General features: G+C 38.0%; 1 protein-coding gene across 2 annotated transcripts in view; it reads right to left on the bottom strand.

Moving 5' to 3' along the window:
* Positions 1-26,550, bottom strand: part of LOC144979421 (uncharacterized) — a 100,098-nt gene that overhangs the window by 41,738 nt on the left and 31,810 nt on the right. For both annotated transcript variants that reach the window (XM_078926063.1, XM_078926064.1), the window contains exons 13-16: positions 24,788-24,980; positions 21,602-21,859; positions 17,403-17,506; positions 8,592-8,741 (exon numbers count right to left, since the gene is read on the bottom strand). In XM_078926063.1, the coding sequence (XP_078782189.1) occupies positions 8,592-8,741; positions 17,403-17,506; positions 21,602-21,859; positions 24,788-24,980 (705 nt within the window). The remainder of the gene's footprint in view (positions 1-8,591; positions 8,742-17,402; positions 17,507-21,601; positions 21,860-24,787; positions 24,981-26,550) is intronic.

Here is a 26,550-nt window from a genome sequence, read left to right as displayed (position 1 = left end):
CTATCTATACCGTCTATGTCCACATTGATACACAAAAAAGGCAACTGAACTATCTATACCGTCTATGTCCACATTGATACACTCAAAAGGCAACTGAACTATCTATACCGTCTATGTCCACATTGATACACACAAAAGGCAACTGAACTATCTATACCGTCTATGTCCACATTGATAAACTCAAAAGGCAACTGAACTATCTATACCGTCTATGTCCACATTGATACACACAAAAGGCAACTGAACTATCTATACCGTCTATGTCCACATTGATAAACTCAAAAGGCAACTGAACTATCTATACCGTCTATGTCCACATTGATAAACTGAAAAGGCAACTGAACTATCTATACCGTCTATGTCCACATTGATAAACTGAAAAGGCAACTGAACTATCTATACCGTCTATGTCCACATTGATAAACTGAAAAGGCAACTGAACTATCTATACCGTCTATGTCCACATTGATACACTCAAAAGGCAACTGAACTATCAATACCATCTATGTCCACATTGATACACTCAAAAGGCAACTGAACTATCTATACCGTCTATGTCCACATTGATACACACAAAAGGCAACTGAACTATCTATACCGTCTATGTCCACATTGATACACACAAAAGGCAACTGAACTATCTATACCGTCTATGTCCACATTGATACACACAAAAGGCAACTGAACTATCTATACCATCTATGTCCACATTGATAAACTCAAAAGGCAACTGAACTATCTATACCGTCTATGTCCACATTGATAAACTGAAAAGGCAACTGAACTAATCTATACCGTCTATGTCCACATTGATACACACAAAAGGCAACTGAACTATCTATACCGTCTATGTCCACATTGATAAACTCAAAAGGCAACTGAACTATCTATACCGTCTATGTCCACATTGATACACTAAAAAGGCAACTGAACTATCTATACCGTCTATGTCCACATTGATAAACTAAAAGGCAACTGAACTATCTATACCGTCTATGTCCACATTGATAAACTGAAAAGGCAACTGAACTATCTATACCGTCTATGTCCACATTGATAACACTAAAAGGCAACTGAACTATCATACCGTCTATGTCCACATTGATACAACTAAAAAGGCAACTGAACTATCTATACCGTCTATGTCCACATTGATACACTCAAAAAGGCAACTGAACTAATCTATACCTCATGTCCACATTGATACACTCAAAAGGCAACTGAACTATCTAATACCGTCTATGTCCACATTGATACACACAAAAGGCAACTGAACTATCTTACCGTCATGTCCACATTGATACCACAAAAGGCAACTGAACTATCTATACCGTCTATGTCCACATTGATACACACAAAAGGCAACCTGAACTATCACTATACCGTCTATTGTCCACATTGATACACACAAAAGGCAACTGAACTATCTATACCTCTATGTCCACATTGATACACACAAAAGGCAACTGAACTATCTATTACCAGTCTATGTCCACATTGATAAACTGAAAAGGCAACTGAACTATCTTTACCGTCTATGTCCACATTGATATACTCAAAAGGCAACTGAACTATCTATACCGTCTATGTCCACATTGATACACACAAAAGGCAACTGAACTATCTATACCGTCTAATGTCCACATTGATACACACAAAAGGCAACTGAACTATCTATACCGTCTATGTCCACATTGATACACACAAAAGGCAACTGAACTATCATACCGTCATATGTCCACATTGATACACACAAAAGGCAACTGAACTATCTATACCGTCATGTCCACATTGATACACTCAAAAGGCAACTGAACTATCTATACCGTCTATGTCCACATTGATACACACAAAAGGCAACTGACTATCTATACCGATCTATGTCCACATTGATAAACCAAAAGGCAACTGAACTATCTATACCGTCTATGTCCACATTGAGTACACACAAAAGGCAACTGAACTATCTATACCGTCTATGTCCACATTGATGAACACAAAAGGCAACTGAACTATCAATACCGTCTATGTCCACATTGATAAACTCAAAAGGCAACTGAACTATCTATACCGTCTATGTCCACATTGATACACACAAAAGGCAACTGAACTATCTATACCGTCTATGTCCACATTGATACACACAAAAGGCAACTGAACTATCTATACCGTCTATGTCCACATTGATACACACAAAAGGCAACTGAACTATCTATACCGTCTATGTCCACATTGATACACACAAAAGGCAACTGAACTATCTATACCGTCTATGTCCACATTGATACACACAAAAGGCAACTGAACTATCTATACCGTCTATGTCCACATTGATACACACAAAAGGCAACTGAACTATCTATACCGTCTATGTCCACATTGATACACACAAAAGGCAACTGAACTATCAATACCGTCTATGTCCACATTGATACACACAAAAGGCAACTGAACTATCTATACCGTCAATGTCCACATTGATACACTCAAAAGGCAACTGAACTATCTATACCGTCTATGTCCACATTGATACACACAAAAGGCAACTGAACTATCAATACCGTCTATGTCCACATTGATACACTCAAAAGGCAACTGAACTATCTATACCGTCTATGTCCACATTGATAAACTCAAAAGGCAACTGAACTGGCATCAACTCAAGGCACGTCTTTTTCCCATTCAGAAGGCTGTCTTTTTTAGATGGAAAGGTCGACAGAATATGTTGTTTAGAAAAAAACCACAATGCTGATGTCTCTTCTGCCAGCCAATGGAGTGATGAAGTTTTGATCAACTTTTCCAACAATACGACTCTAATGACATTTACAATGCACACGTACGGCCATTACTACAATCAATGCTTGGCGATTACAACAAAAGCACCCCCCCCCCCCCCCCCCCAAAAACAAAAAAATCATATATAAAAAAAACAAACAATCAAACCAAACCAAAAAAAAACAAAAAAATAAGTAAAGGAAAATGAAAAGAAACAAACAAAAAAAAAAAACCCTTCTAATGAGTCTAATGTCTGGAACATGACAGCCCAAAGTCCATAGAAAACTCATAGGGGAAGGTCCTAAATGACGGTCCAAAGTCCATAGAAAACTCATAGGGGAAGGTCCTACATGAATGCCCAAAGTCCATAGAAAACTCATAGGGGAAGGTCCTAAATGACGGCCCAAAGTCCATAGAAAACTCATAGGGGAAGGTCCTAAATGACAGCCCAAAGTCCATAGAAAACTCATAGGGGAAGGTCCTAAATGACGGCCCAAAGTCCATAGAAAACTCATAGGGGAAGGTCCTAAATGACGGCCCAAAGTCCATAGAAAACTCATAGGGGAAGGTCCTACATGAATGGCACATGAAAGCTGGTGCTTAGATGCTATTTTTAGCTTTTCTGCTTCATCGCACATTTCACTTAATCAACATGCTAACCTTAACTCCTGACGGGGTGCGATTAAGCGGAGTCGACTGTACCTTGTGTAAATGAATTTCCTATTTCAGAGTTTTGACATATTTTTCTCTAGTCTAAATATATGCATTAATAAACATCATCCAACCTAGTTCTTTTACGTCCCATAATCTTAAGAATCTGCCTATTCAGCCTGGTACTAAAATAATTATGTCACCATACAATCTATACATTATTAGTTCTTCTAAGGACTGATTACATACACCACCATACAATCTATACATTATTAGTTCTTCTAAGGACGGATTACATACACCACCATACAATCTATACATTATTAGTTCTTCTAAGGACGGATTACATACACCACACCATACAATCTATACATTATTAGTTCTTCTAAGGACTGATTACATACACCACCATACAATCTATACATTATTAGCTCTTCTAAGGACTGATTACAAACACCACCATACAATCTATACATTATTAGTTCTTCTAAGGACTGATTACATACACCACCATACAATCTATACATTATTAGTTCTTCTAAGGACGGATTACATACACCACCATACAATCTATACATTATTAGTTCTTCTAAGGACTGATTACATACACCACCATACAATCTATACATTATTAGTTCTTCTAAGGACTGATTACATACACCACCATACAATCTATACATTATTAGTTCTTCTAAGGACGGATTACATACACCACCATACAATCTATACATTATTAGTTCTTCTAAGGACTGATTACATACACCACCATACAATCTATACATTATTAGTTCTTCTAAGGACGGATTACATACACCACCATACAATCTATACATTATTAGTTGTTCTAAGGACTGATTACATACACCACCATACAATCTATACATTATTAGTTCTTCTAAGGACGGATTACAAACACCACCATACAATCTATACATTATTAGTTCTTCTAAGGACGATTACATACACCACCATACAATCTATACATTATTAGTTCTTCTAAGGACGGATTACAAACACCACCATACAATCTATACATTATTAGTTCTTCTAAGGACGGATTACAAACACCACCATACAATCTATACATTATTAGTTCTTCTTAGGACGGATTACATACACCACCATACAATCTATACATTATTAGTTCTTCTAAGGACGGATTACATACACCACCATACAATCTATACATTATTAATTCTTCTAAGGACTGATTACATACACCACCATACAATCTATACATTATTAGTTCTTCTAAGGACTGATTACATACACCACCATACAATCTATACATTATTAGTTCTTCTAAGGACTGATTACATACACCACCATACAATCTATACATTATTAGTTCTTCTAAGGACGGATTACATACACCACCATACAATCTATACATTATTAGTTCTTCTAAGGACGGATTACATACACCACCATACAATCTATACATTATTAATTCTTCTAAGGACTGATTACATACACCACCATACAATCTATACATTATAGTTCTTCTAAGGACGGATTACATACACCACCATACAATCTATACATTATTATTCTTCTAAGGACTGATTACATACACCACCATACAATCTATACATTATTAGTTCTTCTAAGGACTGATTACATACACCACCATACAATCTATACATTATTAGTTCTTCTAAGGACTGATTACATACACCACAATACAATCTATACATTATTAGTTCTTCTAAGGACTGATTACATACACCACCATACAATCTATACATTATTAGTTCTTCTAAGGACTGATTACATACACGACCATACAATCTATACATTATTAGTTCTTCTAAGGACTGATTACAAACACCACCATACAATCTATACATTATTAGTTCTTCTAAGGACTGATTACATACACCACCATACAATCTATACATTATTAGTTCTTCTAAGGACGGATTACAACACCACCATACAATCTATACATTATTAGTTCTTCTTAGGACGGATTACATACACCACCATACAATCTATACATTATTAGTTCTTCTAAGGACGGATTACATACACCACCATACAATCTATACATTATTAGTTCTTCTAAGGACGGATTACATACACCACCATACAATCTATACATATTAGTTCTTCTAAGGACGGATTACATACACCACCATACAATCTATACATTATTAGTTCTTCTAAGGACTGATTACATACACCACCATACAATCTATACATTATTAGTTCTTCTAAGGACGGATTACATACACCACCATACAATCTATACATTATTAGTTCTTCTAAGGACTGATTACATACACCACCATACAATCTATACATTATTAGTTCTTCTAAGGACTGATTACATACACCACCATACAATCTATACATTATTAGTTCTTCTAAGGACTGATTACATACACCACCATACAATCTATACATTATTAGTTCTTCTAAGGACTGATTACATACACCACCATACAATTTATACATTATTAGTTCTTCTAAGGACTGATTACATACACCACCATACAATCTATACATTATAAGTTCTTCTAAGGGCTGATTACATACACCACCATACAATCTATACATTATTAGTTCTTCTAAGGACTGATTACATACACCACCATACAATCTATACATTATTAGTTCTTCTAAGGACGGATTACATACACCATACAATCTATACATTATTAGTTCTTCTAAGGACTGATTACATACACCACCATACAATCTATACATTATTAGTTCTTCTAAGGACTGATTACATACACCACCATACAATTTATACATTATTAGTTCTTCTAAGGACTGATTACATACACCACCATACAATCTATACATTATTAGTTCTTCTAAGGACTGATTACAAACACCACCATACAATCTATACATTATAAGTTCTTCTAAGGGCTGATTACATACACCCCCATACAATCTATACATTATTAGTTCTTATAAGGACTGATTACATACACCACCATACAATCCATACATTATTAGTTCTTCTAAGGACTGATTACATACACCACCATACAATCTATACATTATTAGTTCTTCTAAGGACTGATTACATACACCACCATACAATCTATACATTATTAGTTCTTCTAAGGACGGATTACATACATCACCATACAATCTATACATTATTAGTTCTTCTAAGGACTGATTACAAACACCACCATACAATCTATACATTATTAGTTCTTCTAAGGACGGATTACATACACCACCATACAATCTATACATTATTAGTTCTTCTAAGGACGGATTACATACACCACCATACAATCTATACATTATTAGTTCTTCTAAGGACGGATTACATACACCACCATACAATCTATACATTATTAGTTCTTCTAAGGACTGATTACATACACCACCATACAATCTATACATTATTAGTTCTTCTAAGGACTGATTACATACACCACCATACAATCTATACATTATTAGTTCTTCTAAGGACTGATTACATACACCACCATACAATCTATACATTATTAGTTCTTCTAAGGACTGATTACATACACCACCATACAATCTATACATTATTAGTTCTTCTAAGGACTGATTACATACACCACCATACAATCTATACATTATTAGTTCTTCTAAGGACGGATTACATACACCACCATACAATCTATACATTATTAGTTCTTCTAAGGACTGATTACAAACACCACCATACAATCTATACATTATTAGTTCTTCTAAGGACTGATTACATACACCACCATACAATCTATACATTATTAGTTCTTCTTAGGACGGATTACATACACCACCATACAATCTATACATTATTAGTTCTTCTAAGGACGGATTACATACACCACCATACATTCTATACATTATTAGTTCTTCTAAGGACTGATTACATACACCACCATACAATCTATACATTATTAGTTCTTCTAAGGACTGATTACAACACCACCATACAATCTATACATTATTAGTTCTTCTAAGGACGGATTACATACACCACCATACAATCTATACATTATTAGTTCTTCTAAGGACTGATTACATACACCACCATACAATCTATACATTATTAGTTCTTCTAAGGACGGATTACATACACCACCATACATCTATACATTATTAGTTCTTCTAAGGACTGATTACATACACCACCATACAATCTATACATTATTAGTTCTTCTAAGGACTGATTACAAACACCACCATACAATCTATACATTATTAGTTCTTCTAAGGACTGATTACATACACCACCATACAATCTATACATTATTAGTTCTTCTTAGGACGGATTACATACACCACCATACAATCTATACATTATTAGTTCTTCTAAGGACGGATTACATACACCACCATACATTCTATACATTATTAGTTCTTCTAAGGACTGATTACATACACCACCATACAATCTATACATTATTAGTTCTTCTAAGGACTGATTACAAACACCACCATACAATCTATACATTATTAGTTCTTCTAAGGACGGATTACATACACCACCATACAATCTATACATTATTAGTTCTTCTAAGGACGGATTACATACACCACCATACAATCTATACATTATTAGTTCTTCTAAGGACGGATTACATACACCACCATACAATCTATACATTATTAGTTCTTCTAAGGACTGATTACATACACCACCATACAATCTATACATTATTAGTTCTTCTAAGGACTGATTACATACACCACCATACAATCTATACATTATTAGTTCTTCTAAGGACTGATTACATACACCACCATACAATCTATACATTATTAGTTCTTCTAAGGACGGATTACGTACACCACCATACAATCTATACATTATTAGTTCTTCTAAGGACGGATTACATACACCACCATACAATCTATACATTATTAGTTCTTCTAAGGACTGATTACATACATAACCATACAATCTATACAATATTAGTTCTTCTAAGGACTGATTACATACACCACCATACAATCTATACATTATTAGTTCTTCTAAGGACTGATTACATACACCACCATACAATCTATACATTATTAGTTCTTCTAAGGACTGATTACATACACCACCATACAATCTATACATTATTAGTTCTTCTTAGGACGGATTACATACATACTCTACGGATTTTAGAGGGTTCTCTGCCCTATTAAAATTAATTTTAAAAATAATAATTCAATCCATTTCTTCAAACCTTGACAGCATCTTTGATCTTGCCAAGGAAATTGGCCGTGTCTTCCGTGTCCTTCCTTAGAGATTGCATCTCCGTCCTAGTGCCCACGGCCTTGACCTGTCTCTTGGACCGAAGACGGAATTTCTTCATTTCTTCCTCAAAATGGGCCACCTGGATTAAAAAACAACACATTCAGACCTGAAAATGGTAGCTTTAAAAAAAAATTAAAATGCCTGAAAATTTTACACAGATCATATGTTACCACTGTTTGAAGTCAATGTGTTTACAATTAATGTAAAAAGATGAGAAAAAGAGTAAAACGATTGTGACGATAATGTTGGGAATCTGACAATTGTCGGACAATTACACGTCTGCACATTTATGGATTTTTCCTGAAAGCTTTCGACATGTCAAAAATGATACAATTTGTTTCTTCTCTTTTATCAAATGTAGTTAGAGTTTTTATTTTAGAGGTCCTGACAGCTCAGTGCCATTGCTCTTGATGCTTTCGTATTCATGGTTGTTTTGATGTGTTGAGTTGTTATTTACACTCCCGGGGAATTGGTCCTCATTTAGTCTGGTTTTTCCCACTTGACCTGAGAGCCAAAGCTCTCACTGGCATAGCTCTTAGGATGACGAAGACACACAAGCTGCCCCACCATGTCAAGGTAGAGAACCAGGGGGCAGCTCAGTGGTACAGATCCACTATGCCTTGGTCAGAGTGGATCTCTAACCGAAGACCTTCCAATCCTAAGGCAAGTGTCATACCAATAGAGCACACCACTCTGACACTCTAAAACAAATACTTGTGGCTAGTGATATGACACTCGCCTTGGGATCAGAAAATCCTGGGTTCACATCCCACTCTGAGCAAACACAAGGTTGAGTCCTTGGAAAAGGCTCTCACCGTGCTCATTGTAAAATGAGCAACTGGCTGTTAACAGCTTTGTCTCTGTTGGAAAAAAATAGTTGTATGTACTATCACCGAACATTTTTACACGACTTGTATCAACAAAATTAATTGTAACATCAAGGGACTTGAAGAAAATAAATATCAACAAATTTAATAGTGAACTTAAAAAAAACTGCGTCTCAAATAACAATCTATTGACAACAATCTTTGGAATAAGTGAGTTGAGTTTTGGATAGCCATGCACCAGTCAAAACTCGACCCATATCAAAACAAACATACGCTCCTTGGTATAACGATGAAGTTTACACAGCTAAAATATCACTACTTAAGACAGAAAGGAAATATAAAAAATCAGGGTCATCAACACACTTGGGATTGTTTAAAGCCTGTCATCGTCATTGGAACAACGTGTGTCAGAAAGCAAAATCTATTATCAAAATCTGATGAAACACAATCATGCAAGCAGTTTTTCAGAATTTGTAAATAATTGCTGGGACGAAACAAATCATCACCATCTATACCCAATACCATCAATGAAAGTGATCTCCCATAAGCATTTGCAACGTTTTTCTCTGAAATAATCGAAACTATCAGAAATTGTTTGGACAGTTTTGGAAATTGTTCAGATGATTTCATTCTCAATTCTTTGATTTTCAGCCTGTCACTGAGGAGTTTGTAAAAAGCATAATACTGACAGCGCCCACAAAATTGTGCAAGCTGGATCCTCTACCAATCCAGCTCTTAAAACCATGCGTTGATTCTTTTACACCATCAAGTACTAAAATCATCAACGCCTCTCTATTGTCTGGCACAGACAGCTCTAGTTAAACCACTTTGGAAAAAACCTAGACCTGTAAATGAGCTCTGTAAAAATTGACTGAAATTCTTCGTAGCGAAAAAATCCCAAGAATCGAAATGAATAGTAAACAGCAAGCTCGCATGAGCAAAATTTTCCACCAGGAATTTACAGGTCTAAAAACCATCGCTGGACCAAAACAAATTGAAAAACTACCATCCAGTTTCCAACCATCCGTTCCTTTCAAAGTTTTTGGAAAAAGTCATTCTTTTTCAACTCTTGGCACATCTCAAAAAGAATAATCTAGAAGAGCACGTTCAGTCAGCATACAAGGAGCACCCCAGCACAAAGAATGCCCTTCTTCAAGTATTCAACTAGATGAAAACTAGCTGCCACCCCTCAATGTTGGGATTCCCTACCAGCATCCCTAAGGTCTAAGGTCATCATCATCCCTTCAATTTGCCACCCCTCAATGTTGGGATTCCCTATCAGCATCCCTTAGGTCTTAGGTCATCGTCATCCCTTCAATTTGCCACCCCTCAATGTTGGGATTCCCTACCAGCATCCCTTAGGTCATCATCATCCCTTCAATTTGCCACCCCTCAATGTTGGGATTCCCTACCAGCATCCCTTAGGTCTTAGGTCATCGTCATCCCTTCTATTTGCCACCCCTCAATGTTGGGATTCCCTACCAGCATCCCTAAGGTCTAAGGTCATCATCATCCCTTCAATTTGCCACCCCTCAATGTTGGGATTCCCTACCAGCATCCCTTAGGTCTTAGATCATCGTCATCCCTTCAATTTGCCACCCCTCAATGTTGGGATTCCCTACCAGCGTCCCTTAGGTCATCGTCATCCCTTCAATTTGCCACCCCTCAATGTTGGGATTCCCTACCAGCATCCCTTAGGTCTTAGGTCATCGTCATCCCTTCAATTTGCCACCCTTCAATGTTGGGATTCCCTACCAGCATCCCTTAGGTCTTAGATCATCGTCATCCCTTCAATTTGCCACCCCTCAATGTTGGGATTCCCTACCAGCATCCCTTAGGTCTTAGGTCATCGTCATCCCTTCAATTTGCCACCCCTCAATGTTGGGATTCCCTACCAGCATCCCTTAGGTCTTAGGTCATCATCATCCCTTCAATTTGCCACCCCTCAATGTTGGGATTCCCTCCAGCATCCCTTAGGTCATCGTCATCCCTTCAATTTGCCACCCCTCAATGTTGGGATTCCCTACCAGCATCCCTTAGGTCATCGTCATCCCTTCAATTTGCCACCCCTCAATGTTGGGATTCCCTACCAGCATCCCTTAGGTCTTAGGTCATCGTCATCCCTTCAATTTGCCACCCCTCAATGTTGGGATTCCCTACCAGCATCCCTTAGGTCATCGTCATCCCTTCAATTTGCCACCCCTCAATGTTGGGATTCCCTACCAGCATCCCTTAGGTCTAAGGTCATCGTCATCCCTTCAATTTGCCACCCCTCAATGTTGGGATTCCCTACCAGCATCCCTTAGGTCATCGTCATCCCTTCAATTTGCCACCCCTCAATGTTGGGATTCCCACCAGCATCCCTTAGGTCTTAGGTCATCGTCATCCCTTCAATTTGCCACCCCTCAATGTTGGGATTCCCTACCAGCATCCCTTAGGTCATCATCATCCCTTCAATTTGCCACCCCTCAATGTTGGGATTCCCTACCAGCATCCCTTAGGTCATCGTCATCCCTTCAATTTTTTTTAATTCAACCAAAAACCCACTTGTTTCAAATGTAATTAATTGATGATCTGTTTTTTTGTTGTGTATTTGTACATTTCAATTGATGTCAATGTAAAGTGCTTGGTGCTTGTTTAGATGGGGTAAAGCGCTATAACAGGCATAATGCATGGGTGCACATAGATCAGGCCAAAAAAGCCTGAAATCCATTCCCAACAAATCCAAAAAGCCTGAAACTTCTATTGAAATGTGACTCAATATCTCTAAATCGTAATATGTTGAGATGATCTCAATGCTGGAAATAAATTAAAATCCAATTTTAAAAAACCAGGAAATCTGGTTTAAGACAGAAATCTGGCACCAATGGTAATAATAAATGTACACGTCATATAGTGATTATGACAAAGCTTCCAAGCGCTTATGGTCATATCTCATCCTACCCACCAAGTGTTGGCTCATCTCATCTCATGTAGTTCCATATCTGAAGCAGACGTCGGAGGTCATCTTCCGCCAAGCTGATCTATCTCTTGCCAATTCTATTAAAGCAGCGCCACCTTTCTCAGCTTCATCTGTCCAAGTTCTTATCCCTTTCAAATACGTTATTCTTTGTCTTCCTCTTATTCTTTTTCCATTCATCTTTCCAGTCAAGGCGAGTATTTCCAAACCAGGGTGGCGGATAATGTGTCCTAAAAATTCCATTTGGCGTTTGATGATTTTTGTTATCAGTGATCTTTTTCTGTTTGCCATTTCTAAAATTTCTTCATTTCTTTTCCTTTCCATCCATGACACCCTCATCATTCTTCTGTAAAACCACATTTCCACTGCCTCCAGTCTTTTAACCATGGTCTTGTTTATGGTCCAGCTCTCACAACCATATAGCAGCACAGACAGTACATAGCAATCCAGGACTTTGATTTTTGTTTTCATGCTAATATTCCTGTTTTTCATAATTGTATGCAGCTGGTTGAATGCATTCTTCGCCATACCTATTCTTTTCTTTATTTCACAATCTGATTTTCCATTGGATGTTACATTGAAGCCTAAATATTTGAAACATTCAACTTGTTGTATTGTTTGTCCTCTGCTTGTTATTACACAGGCTGGTGGGTTATTATTTTTAGATACCGTCATACATTCTGTTTTAGATATATTCAGTTCCAGTCCCATATTTTCACTACTCCTGACTACAACATCCAGTAATTCTTGTAGTTCATGTTCAGATTCTGCCAGTAGAACCGTATCATCTGCATACCTCAGATTTGTTACATTCTTTCCTCCAATACACACCCCCTTCTTATGTTCGATATCTCTTAATATCATTTCACTATAGAGGTTGAATAAATCTGGAGACAAAACACACCCCTGCCTAACTCCTCTTCTAATAGGTGTAAAACTGCTTAGTTCATTGTCAACACGCATTGCTGCTTCTTGTTCCCAGTACAAATTCCGTAATATTCTTAAATCTTTACCATCAATGTCCAAGGATGATAGAATTTTGAATAGTTTTTCGTGTTGTACTTTATCAAAGGCTTTTGAATAGTCGATGAAACACATATACAGATCTTTATTTACTTCAATACATCTTTCTTTGGTGTTGGCTAGGGACCCAAAAAACGTAATAACACTACATAACCTCAATGTTAAGTGTTACTTTTAGTTAGGGGCCACCTGTAAAGCACTTCGTGCATGTTTAGAAGATATTACACTATTGATGCCAAAAAGGTCACAACATTTGCCAGCAGGAAATAACATTCCAAAACACAAAACTGTAATTTTAAACGTTTATAGTCTGATAGAATTTAGTGAGAATGACTCATTAAAATAATAATAATAATAATAATAATAATAATAATAATAATAATAATAATAATAATAATAATAATAATAATAATAATAATAATAATAATAATACTTTATTGCATCCCAAAAAGGAAATTTTTTGTACAGACGGGTTATAATTTACACAATAAGATAAAAATACAATGGAAATAGGATGTATATATATAAAAAAGGAACAGCTCCATAACCAGAGCTGCGCTTTATAATATGAATAATTTCAACACTGTAAAATAGTTAAAACTGTCACTATAAATTGAAAATTGAAAAGATTGCAAAACAAATAAATTAATAAATTAATATTCAGAGACGCCAACTTTAAATTTGGCTCACAGGAGTTTCAGACATCACTCGTAGGAATTTCAATGCCGAAAGAGGAATTTCCACAAACAAGAAAAAGGAATTGGAATGGTATTTGGCATTGTGTTTACATATTGTATAGTTCTAAATAGATAACTGATTAGGATTATATTATGATACATAAACACATTGCCAAATGCAAGCCCAAAGTTTCCTTATTTCAAATGAAGTAAAGCTCCAAAACCTAATGGTAGAGATTGTAGTACTGGTGGTAGTGAGGATGATGTGGTGTTGGTGGTTGTAGTAGTTGTGGTAGTGATGATGAAGATGTGATAGTGGTTGTTGTTGTAGTAGTAGTTGTAGTGATGATGATGTGGTGGTGGTATAGTGGTTGTGGTAGTTGTGGTCGTGATGATAATGGTGTGGTGGTGGTTGTAGTAGGGGTGGTAGTGATGTTGATGTGGTGGTGGTGGTGGTTGTAGTAGTAGTAGTAGTGATGATGTGGTGGTGGCGATTGTAGTAGTAGTGGTAGTTATGATGATGATGTTGTAGTGGTGGTTGTAGTAGTAGTGGTAGTTATGATGATGATGTTGTAGTGGTGGTGGTGGTTGTAGTAGTAGTGGTCGTGATGATGATGTGGTGCTGGTGGTTGTAGTAGTAGTGGTAGTGATGATGATGTTGTAGTGGTGGTTGTAGTAGTAGTGGTAGTGATGATGATGTGGTGGTGGTGGTGATGGTTGTAGTAGTAGTGGTCGTGATGATGATGTGGTGCTGGTGGTTGTAGTAGTAGTGGTAGTGATGATGATGATGTTGTAGTGGTTGTAGTAGTAGTAGTGGTAGTGATGATGATGTGGTGGTGGTGGTTGTAGTAGTAGTGGTAGTGATGATGATGTGGTGGTGGTGGTTATAGTAGTAGTAGTGGTAGTGATGATGGTGGTGGTTGTAGTAGTAGTGGTAGTGATGATGTCGTGGTGGTGGTTGTAGTAGTAGTGGTAGTGATAATGTTGTGGTAGTGGTGGTTGTAGTAGTAGTTGCAGTGATGATGATGTGGTGGTGGTTGTAGTAGTAGTGGTAATGACAATGTAGTGGTGGTTGTAGTAGTAGTGGTAGTGATGATGTGGTAGTGGTGGTTGTAGTAGTAGTGGTAGTGATGATGTGGTAGTGGTGGTTGTAGTAATAGTGGTAGTGATGATGTGGTGGTGGTGGTTGTAGTAGTAGTGGTAGTGATGATGATGTGGTAGTGGTGGTTGAAGTAGTTGTGGTAGTTGCAGTTATGATGATGTGGTGGTGGTGGTTGCAGTAGTAGTGGTAGTGATGATGATGTGGTTGTGGTGGTTGTAGTAGTCGTGGTAGTGATGATGATGTGGTGGTGGTGGTTGTAGTAGTAGTGGTAGTGATGATGATGTGGTGGTGGTGGTTGCAGTAGTAGTGGTAGTGATGATGATGTGGTTGTGGTGGTTGTAGTAGTCGTGGTAGTGATGATGATGTGGTAGCAGTAGTAGTGGTAGTGATGATGATGTGGTGGTGGTGGTTGCAGTAGTAGTGGTAGTGATGATGATGTGGTGGTGGTGGTTGTAGTAGTCGTGGTAGTGATGATGATGTGGTGGTGGCGGTTGCAGTAGTAGTGGTAGTGATGATGATGTGGTGGTGGTGGTTGTAGTAGTAGTGGTAGTGATGATGATGTGGTGGTGGTGGTTGTAGTAGTAGAGGTAATGACAATGTAGTGGTGGTTGTAGTAGTAGTGGTAGTGATGATGATATGGTGGTGGTTGTAGTAGTAGAGGTCGTGATGATGATGTGGTAGTGGTGGTTGTAGTAGTAGTTGTAAAGATGATGTGATGCTGGTGGTTGTAGTAGTAGTGGTATTGATGATGTGGTAGTGGTGGTTGAAGTAGTTGTGGTAGTTGCAGTTATGATGATGTGGTGGTGGTGGTTGCAGTAGTAGTGGTAGTGATGATGATGTGGTTGTGGTGGTTGTAGTAGTAGTGGTAGTGATGATGATGTGGTGGTGGTGATTGTAGTAGTAGTTGTGGTACTAATGATGATGTGGTAGTGAGGATGATTTTGGTGGTTGCAGTAGTAGTGGTAGTGATGATGGTTGTAATACTAGTGGCAGTAATGATGATGTGGTGGTTGGAAAGTGGGGGGAGGGGGGGGGGGGGGGCAACCCTGGAACAAATTGACCTCACCGGAATTTGACCTAAGTTGCCCGGAGCCCGGAATTTTTGGCTCCAGACCGGAGTTTTTTCCGGTGAAACCGGAGTTTTGGCATCACTGAATATTTACATTTTTTGAAAGTAAAAATGCGAAATAATTATATAAAATGATTATTGCTTGTTGTTATAAAGCCTAATACTGGACGGCAGAAAAGATTTTCGGTGTCTCTCTGTTTTCGTTGAAATAGAGAAAGGGCGACCACTTCTTTCTGACATAATAACTGATGGTCTTAGTGGATGATACTGGTCATTTAATATTTTAGTTATTTTATTTATACAAAATTTCTCGTATAAAAGATCTACATCGTCAACATCATTTATATAGCGTTTAATGAATTTTTTAATATTTGAAATTATTTTGTTCCTTTCCACTGCTAAGCAATTGCCTCCCCAAGCTGTTATACAAAATGACAAAACACTTTCAATTACTGCTCTATAAAATAATGTGCAGAGGGTTTTATCTATTCTAAACTGAGAGAGTTTTGATAAAAAATATGTACGTCTGCACATCTTATGCCTAATTATTTTCAAGTGTTCATCCCACTTGAGCCTGTCATCAATTGTTACACCAGGGTATTTGTAGTGAGGAACTCGCTGGACGAATTGGTCCTTTAATTTTAACGGTTCTATCGGTTCCTTCACTCTCCTAAAGTCAATCACTAGCTCCTTTGTCTTGCTTATGTTAAGCTCTAGGTGGTGGGCATCACACCAAGACACAAATCTATCAATTTCTTGCCTATAAGCCACTTCGTTGCCATTTGTATGAGGCCTTGAAGAGCGGTGTCATCTGCAAACTTTATTAAAGGGACACTCAGGTTTTGACTTCTACAGTCATTCGTGTATATTGTGAATAATACAGGGGACAATACACAACCTTGAGGAGCACCAGTATTTGTAGTTATACAGGAAGATATGTTTTGTCCTAATTGAACATATTGTGCTCTATCCGTAAGAAATTCGAGCACCCAAGCAATGGTTGGCTAAAAACAATAAAGAACTAGTGAAGTCAATTTTTTTCCATCTATATAAAAGATCCTGTTTTTTTTCTATACTTCCTACCTCTTCTACGATATTCTGACTGAAGGCCCCATCCACAGTGGCTTCAATGGAGGATATATGGCCTGTCTCTGGTGCATTCTGGGTAGGCTGGGGTACGAGAGGACCTGGAGGATGATGGGAAGGAGAAAACCATAGAATAACAGTTCAGAGTGCAATTGGATAGGAGAATAAAGTCTAGGATAGGAGAATAAAGTCTAGGATAAGAGAATAAAGTCAAATTTTTACTTTAACATGACATGGGCGAAAGTGTGTCAGGTCAAAAAAGCCTGAAATCCAATTCTTCGTACAATCGTTCAAAAACGATAATTAGTGCTAAATCTGATAATGCGCAATTAAACCTCCTTTTTCTTCTCTCAGCTTACCCGCATTTTGCAGGGTTACCATAATGAATCCCACATCTCCAGGCATCTCGGTTCATAGCATCATCTTCCTCCAGGCCCAATTTTTTCATATCGCCCTTTACCCTATCCAACCATCTCGTCTTTAGGTGTGGCCATAATGAATCCCACATCTCCATGCATCTCAGTTCATAGAATCATCTTCCTCCAGGCCCAGTTCTTTCATATCGCCCTTTACCCTATCCAACCATCTCGTCTTTAGGCGTCCCTTTTTCTTCTTACCACATATTGTAAGTCCAATACTTTTCTTCCCACGTACTCCCTCTCTCGTCTCTTTACATGTACGAAACATTTCAATCTATCTTCTCTCATCTTTATTGATACATTCTTCACTTCAGTCAACCTTCTAATTCGTTCATTTCTCACTTTATCTTTTCCTATCCAGCCAAGTGACCATCTCAACATCCTCATTTCTGCCGCATCAACTTCTTTATCTTGTTTCTTTGTTGTAGCTGCTGTCTCTAGTCCATATAGCATTGCTGGTCTTACAACGTTGTATATATTTCCCCTTCAGCTTTGTGGAAATTTGTTTGTCACACACAACTCCAGTTACCTTCCACCAATTATTCAAGCATGCCTGTATCCTCTTCTTAACCTCCATCTCATGGGTAATTAGACCATACTGGCAAAATTATGATCAATATTCAAATGAATAAACTTTCCCTTTGTAGACTAAATAAAATAGTATTGACTAACATAATCCATGTATAAATCTGATTTGACCCAGCCAGATAATATTATATTGAATTCTCTATATGAAATGAAACAGATTAAAGTATTTAGGTACACTAAAAGTGTGAATGCTTGTTAAAAATGCTTAAATAGCAGAAATATAATCATGCTTACGATCTTCAGCAAAATGCTTACAAAGAACAAAAATACATAAGAATATTCATACTTTATATTAGGTTGGCACCAGTTTTAACAGGCATTGAGCTGCATTGGTTCCCTATAAGAGTGATTTATCATTCGTTGTGCGAGGCCCTGGCCTCTGCATTAGTGTTAGAAAAGGCAAAGAAACAGTTGATTGTTTCATCCCTTCATTATGAAACATGCAGCAATCTTTAGCAATCTACATTTTCCTGCGTCCTCTTAATCAATGACCTTTCTCTCTCCCCCGTGACCCCCTATGGGTTTTGTCACGTTGACATTGTGACCTCCCATGATCTTTCTCTCTCCCTCACCTTTGACCCGTGTTATCTGTTGACCCCCTATGGGTTTTGTCACGTTGACATTGTGACCTCCCATGATCTTTCTCTCTCCCTCACCTTTGACCCGTGTTATCTGTTGACCCCCTATGGGTTTTGTCACGTTGACATTGTGACTTCCCATGATCTTTCTCTCTCCCTCACCTTTGACCCGTGTTATCTGTTGACCCCCTATGGGTTTTGTCACGTTGACATTGTGACCTCCCATGATCTTTCTCTCTCCCTCACCTTTGACCCGTGTTATCTGTTGACCCCCTATGGGTTTTGTCACGTTGACATTGTGACCTCCCATGATCTTTCTCTCTCCCTCACCTTTGACCCGTGTTATCTGTTGACCCCCTATGGGTTTTGTCACGTTGACATTGTGACCTCCCATGATCTTTCTCTCTCCCTCACCTTTGACCCGTGTTATCTGTTGACCTCCTATGGGTTTTGTCACGTTGATATTGTGACCTCCCATGATCTTTCTCTCTCCCTCACCTTTGACCCGTGTTATCTGTTGACCCCCTATGGGTTTTGTCACATTGACATTGTGACCTCCCATGATCAGGGGTGAGAATGACTGGTCACAAAAAAGGAGGAAATTTTTCATCGTGAAGAAAATGACCCATCCATGCAACCATAACCTATAAATTTGAATTTTACTAAAATTCACTGAGATGCGATCCAAAATTTGTCTCTCAGCAATTTCTAACAAGACTCGGTCGAATTTCAAAAGTTGAAAAGTGTAATTACACCATTTGGTGGTTGTAGTAAGGATGATGATGTAGTGGTGGTTGTAGTAGTAGTAGTGGTCGTATGGATGATTGTGTGGTGGTGGTGGTGGTGGTTGTAGTATCTGTGGTAGGAATAATGATGTGGTGGTAGTTGTAGTGGTGGTAGGGATGATGTTGTGCTGTCTGTAGTGGTAGTGGTGGTATGGATGATGATGTGGTGGTGGTTGTAGTTGTAGTAGAAGTGGTGGTAGGGATGATGTGTTATTTGTAGTAGTAGTGGTGCTAGGGATGATGGTGTGGTGGTGGTGGGTGGGGGACTTCTCTACCAGAATAATTTATGTATTGACCTTATGAATTCTATATTTTAAAATAGAAGAAATAAAAAGAAAGGCAAAGGGAAAGAGGAAAAAAATAGAGAAGAGAGAGAGAGAGAGATAGAGAGAGGAAGAGAGAAAGAGAGAGAGAGAGAGAGAGAGAGAGAGAGAGAGAGAGAGAGAGAGAGAGAGAGAGAGAGAGAGAGAGAGAGAGATTAAAAAGGCAACAGGTACCGACAACAGAGAAAAAAAATCCAGACCCATTTGTCTCTCCCCTTCTCCTTCAACCATCAACTAGCTAATAAAAGAACACCACTGGTCGTCTGTGTAAACTGTGACATCTGGTGCCATTCTGTCTCGCCCGACGTCATAAAAACGGGACCGTCACCAAATTTCACGAGACTGAACACAGGTGTCAAAATATGACATAAGACATAATGGTGATTTTGTGGGTTTGAGGAAAATGTTTGACATGGCATATTTCTGAGAAATTCTCACAATAACTGTTTATTAATCCAAAACAAATTTGAAAAAGGAGGAAATGTGATAAGGATGGGCGGAGGCAAACTACCATTTAGGCGGAAATCCGCCTTAAGGCGGAAGATTCTCAGCCCTGCATGATCTTTCTCTCTCCCTCACCTTTGACCCGTGTTATCTGTTGACCCCCTATGGGTTTTGTCACGTTGACATTGTGACTTCCCATGATCTTTCTCTCTCCCTCACCTTTGACCCGTGTTATCTGTTGACCCCCTATGGGTTTTGTCACGTTGACATTGTGACCTCCCATGATCTTTCTCTCTCCCTCACCTTTGACCCGTGTTATCTGTTGACCCCCTATGGGTTTTGTCACGTTGACATTGTGACTTCCCATGATCTTTCTCTCTCCCTCACCTTTGACCCGTGTTATCTGTTGACCCCCTATGGGTTTTGTCACGTTGACATTGTGACTTCCCATGATCTTTCTCCCTCCCTCACCTTTGACCCGTGTTATCTGTTGACCCCCTATGGGTTTTGTCACGTTGACATTGTGACCTCCCATGATCTTTCTCTCTCCCTCACCTTTGACCCGTGTTATCTGTTGACCCCCTATGGGTTTTGTCACGTTGACATTGTGACCTCCCATGATCTTTCTCCCTCCCTCACCTTTGACCCGTGTTATCTGTTGACCCCCTATGGGTTTTGTCACGTTGACATTGTGACCTCCCATGATCTTTCTCCCTCCCTCACCTTTGACCCGTGTTATCTGTTGACCCCCTATGGGTTTTGTCACGTTGACATTGTGACCTCCCATGATCTTTCTCTCTCCCTCACCTTTGACCCGTGTTATCTGTTGACCCCCTATGGGTTTTGTCACGTTGACATTGTGACCTCCCATGATCTTTCTCTCTCCCTCACCTTTGACCCGTGTTATCTGTTGACCCCCTATGGGTTTTGTCACGTTGACATTGTGACCTCCCATGATCTTTCTCCCTCCCTCACCTTTGACCCGTGTTATCTGTTGACCCCCTATGGGTTTTGTCACGTTGACATTGTGACTTCCCATGATCTTTCTCCCTCCCTCACCTTTGACCTGTGTTATCTGTTGACCTCCTATGGGTTTTGTCACATTGACATTGTGACCTCCCACGACCCCAACTCCAGATAGAGGAGGTGCTGGTCTGACCGTGGAGTTTGAAATATTGTTATTGTTGTTAATGATGGACAGGGGTGTCCCAGGCTTGATCCCCACTGATGCCCCCATGCCAAACACGGAGGACATTGGCCGTTGTTGCTGCTGTAGATCTGGCGAGGATGTTGTTTGTTGAGTTGTCTTGGTCAATCCTGTGTGGAACAGAAAAAAAATAATTTTATTTTAAAAATTGAGCATTTATAGATTACAATATCCACAAAACATGCTCAAAAAGCTTTAAAAGGGGTCCCTGGACAAAAGCAACATGCAAATTTGTTTTTGTTTGTTTTTAAGGGTTTTACGGCGCTTGCAACACATTAAGGTCATATCAGCGCCAGTAAAAAGGAAGAAAATGGGATAGTAAAAAGTTCTAGAATTACAATAAAGCATCCAAGAAAAGGGAAGACAAAGGGGAATATTGGTTCAAATAAGAAACAGGTGTAGATTCCAAGAGTACACTATCAAAGTACTTAGTTTGAGATCACTAAAAGTCTCATCCAGACACAAGCACAGGTCCCCGCTAAGAGGAACACACTCAAATGTTTTACAAATCATATATAATATAAAGAAAGCATAATACAGTGCATAACAGAGAGATGATTTACAATGAAAAAAATATCATCTCCCAAAACTAACTATACAATCGACTGTTTCCCTCTCAGCCAGGGATCTGGCCAGGACCAGGACAAAACCAAGTAATCTCATTCCAAGACAAAGACAGAAAGCATGTTGGAAAACAGATATAAGGGGATAAAAGACACAGTATGTACCCCCCTGCCCACTATGGGAGGTCAGGAACCCTGCCCAGAACATGCAAATTTCTTTTCTTACAGAGACAAAGCTGGTAACAGCCAAGTACTCCTTTTATATATGAGTTTGGTGAGAAAATGTGAGTAAAGAGCCTTTTCCAACAACTATGCACTGTCTAGAGCGGGACTCGAACCCAGGACCCTCCGATCCGAAGGTGAGACCATATAGCAGCACTATCATCAAGATAGAAGAGAACTGTCTCCCAACTGACAGCCCTAATCACTGTGTATTCAACAAAATCTTCCATCATCATCAAAAATATACAGATAAGAACTGGAGGAAGTAATACTCTTTTCTTTTTTTTTTAAATTGTTCACCAAATCTTTTTCTATTCAATATTTTTTTCTCTCTCTCATTGTTATCTTAGACCTGCCTATTGGAAAAGATAAAAATTCGTAAATTTTGGGAGATAAAAATAATAGTTGCTAAATTTAACTTTCAAAATGATCAATTTGCCCTCACTTCAACATCCTTCATTTTCAATATGTTTTAATGACTAAGAGATGCTCATGAAGTTCTGACATTGGAGCCAAAATTTCATAATTTCTATGAATTTTCCGTAGTATTAATAGGCAGTTCTGTTATCTGCTTGTTTTGTCTGTGGTAAGACAAAGGCAAAAGGCCCACACATGGTATATTTGTGTAATATTTTACTTTATCTGCTTGTTTTGTCTGTGGTAAGACAAAGGCAAAAGGCCCACACATGGTATATTTGTGTAATATTTTACTTTATCTGCTTGTTTTGTCTGTGGTAAGACAAAGGCAAAAGGCCCACACATGGTATATTTGTGTAATATTTTACTTTATCTGCTTGTTTTGTCTGTGGTAAGACAAAGGCAAAAGGCCCACACATGGTATATTTGTGTAATATTTTACTTTATCTGCTTGTTTTGTCTGTGGTAAGACAAAGGCAAAAGGCCCACACATGGTATATTTGTGTAATATTTTACTTTATCTGCTTGTTTTGTCTGTGGTAAGACAAAGGCAAAAGGCCCACACATGGTATATTTGTGTAATATTTTACTTTATCTGCTTGTTTTGTCTGTGGTAAGACAAAGGCAAAAGGCCCACACATGGTATATTTGTGTAATATTTTACTTTATCTGCTTGTTTTGTCTGTGGTAAGACAAAGGCAAAAGGCCCACACATGGTATATTTGTGTAATATTTTACTTTATCTGCTTGTTTTGTCTGTGGTAAGACAAAGGCAAAAGGCCCACACATGGTATATTTGTGTAATATTTTACTTTATCTGCTTGTTTTGTCTGTGGTAAGACAAAGGCAAAAGGCCCACACATGGTATATTTGTGTAATATTTTACTTTATCTGCTTGTTTTGTCTGTGGTAAGACAAAGGCAAAAGGCCCACACATGGTATATTTGTGTAATATTTTACTTTATCTGCTTGTTTTGTCTGTGGTAAGACAAAGGCAAAAGGCCCACACATGGTATATTTGTGTAATATTTTACTTTATCTGCTTCGCCTGACGAAAATGAAAGGCTGACACATCATATACTTGGGTACACGAAAGGCAGAATGAATCATCATATACTTTTGAAATGTTTCACTTGATGGCAATATTCACTCCTTCCTATTCCACATTTCGAATGCCTCTAAAGGGTATCAGGCAAATTGTTACTGTTGTTACTGTCTCTAATTGAAATACACTCTAAAATCAATCAAATCATCACCACCACCACCAGCAAAAATAAGACTCGCCAATGTTTTTGAAACTAGGATATCAAGAAGATGATGATGTTTGATGACGATGATGATGATGATGATAATGATGATTAAAATTGGGAAAATGCGAAAATGAATTCAGAAATGAGAACAAATGTCAGGAATTTCCCCGATCAATTAAGGAGAGTTTGTAAATCTGAACTATAAAGAAAAGCAGTTTACACATACTAACAATAAAATGACACCAACAACACCGGCACCAAAACAACAACACCAGCATCAACACAACAACAATGACAAAAAAACTACAGTCTTCAAATATTTACAAAAAAAACAACAAACCCCAAACACAGCAAACTATAAACAAAAAAAAACAACAAACCAACACAACTAAACAATAACAAGCAGCCAACACACACTGTATACAAACACACAAAAAAAAACAACAAACCCAACACCAACTAAACAATAACAAGCAGCCAACACACACTGTATACAAACACACAAAAAAACAACAAACCCAACACCAACTAAACAATAACAAGCAGCCAACACACACTGTATACAAACACAAACACACACACATACCGTCTAATTTTGGTGTTAGTTGCTGTGGATCTGAAGTCTTCAGCTGGAAAATACCGGGAGATGTGGAGGCTGGTTTACCGGGTGGGGGCGTGGCCTGTTGTTGAGTAGGGGGTGTGGCTTGTCTAGGGGCCATGAAAGGGGTGGAGCTTGGTTTGGAGACAGGTGTTGTTGATCCACTAAACAATGAGGGTCCCTAAAAAAATCCAGGAATGAGTTTTGATAGAAATGAATATTATAATAATAATAAAAATAATAATAATAATAATAATAATAATAATAATAATAATAATAATAATAATAATAATAATAATACTAATAATAATAATAACAATACTAATAATAATAATAATACTAATAATAATAATAATGCTAAAAATAATAACAATAATAATAATAATAACAATAATAATAAAAATAACAATAATAATAACAACAACAGCAATAATAATAATAATAATAATAATAATAATAATAATAATAATAATAATAATAATAATAATAATAATAATAATAATAATAATAATAATAATAATAATACAGTTCAATCCATTTAATTGCACTCTGCTTATATGCTACAAATTGGAATTTTTTCGATATTAAAACTCCACTTAATCGCACACCATCTCCACTTGATTGCCATATGAAATCAACGATGCTGTTCCCATTTCACGCGACTTTCGGGCTGAAGCATTCGATCGATTCCTTGACAAAGGACAACAAAGTACCCATCAGAGGTGAACTGACATAGAAAGAGCTACAGTTCAGCCACACAGAATACAATGCCTGTATAATGGAGATGATTAAGAGTCATCGGATAGTGACAAACCACCCCTGACAAACACTGAAAAACTTGACACGGTGGACAAACTACGTTCTTTCATCCAAGAAGAATGCTTGACAGATGATCTACCAACATTGGTGAGTTTGGAGTCAAGGCTTCATAAACCGCTTGGACAGATGATCTACCAACATTGGTGAGTTTGGAGACAAGGCTTCATAAACCGCTTGGACAGATGATCTACCAACATTGGTGAGTTTGGAGACAAGGCTTCATAAACCGCTTGGACAGATGATCTACCAACATTGGTGAGTTTGGAGACAAGGCTTCATAAACCGCTTGGACAGATGATCTACCAACATTGGTGAGTTTGGAGACAAGGCTTCATAAACCGCTTGGACAGATGATCTACCAACATTGGTGAGTTTGGAGACAAGGCTTCATAAACAGCTTGGACAGATGATCTACCAACATTGGTGAGTTTGGAGACAAGGCTTCATAAACCGCTTGGACAGATGATCTACCAACATTGGTGAGTTTGGAGACAAGGCTTCATAAACAGCTTGGACAGATGATCTACCAACATTGGTGAGTTTGGAGACAAGGCTTCATAAACCGCTTGGACAGATGATCTACCAACATTGGTGAGTTTGGAGACAAGGCTTCATCAACCGCTTGGACAGATGATCTACCAACATTGGTGAGTTTGGAGACAAGGCTTCATAAACCGCTTGGACAGAATAGAAAACAATCAACGCATCACGGTTACTATTCTTACAAACAATAATGTCACATTTGTGTTGTTGATAAAACATGAAAAAGAAAAGAAAAAAATGGAAAAAAAGAAATGAAATAACAAACTATTCTTAAATCTTAAGAGTTTCTGTCGGCTTGGGACCTGTTGTAGTGATAGTAAACTGTCCAAAATCTAATGATGTAAACGAATAGAACAGCTTGATTGAAAAAAGGCTTGGGACCTGTTGTA

The sequence above is a fragment of the Berghia stephanieae genome, chromosome 9 (assembly GCF_034508935.2).
Source record: "Berghia stephanieae isolate SIO BIC M18660-M18661 chromosome 9, UCSD_Bste_1.3, whole genome shotgun sequence".
Classification (NCBI taxonomy): Eukaryota; Metazoa; Mollusca; class Gastropoda; order Nudibranchia; family Aeolidiidae; genus Berghia; species Berghia stephanieae.
This window is presented reverse-complemented; position numbering and strand designations above follow the sequence as displayed.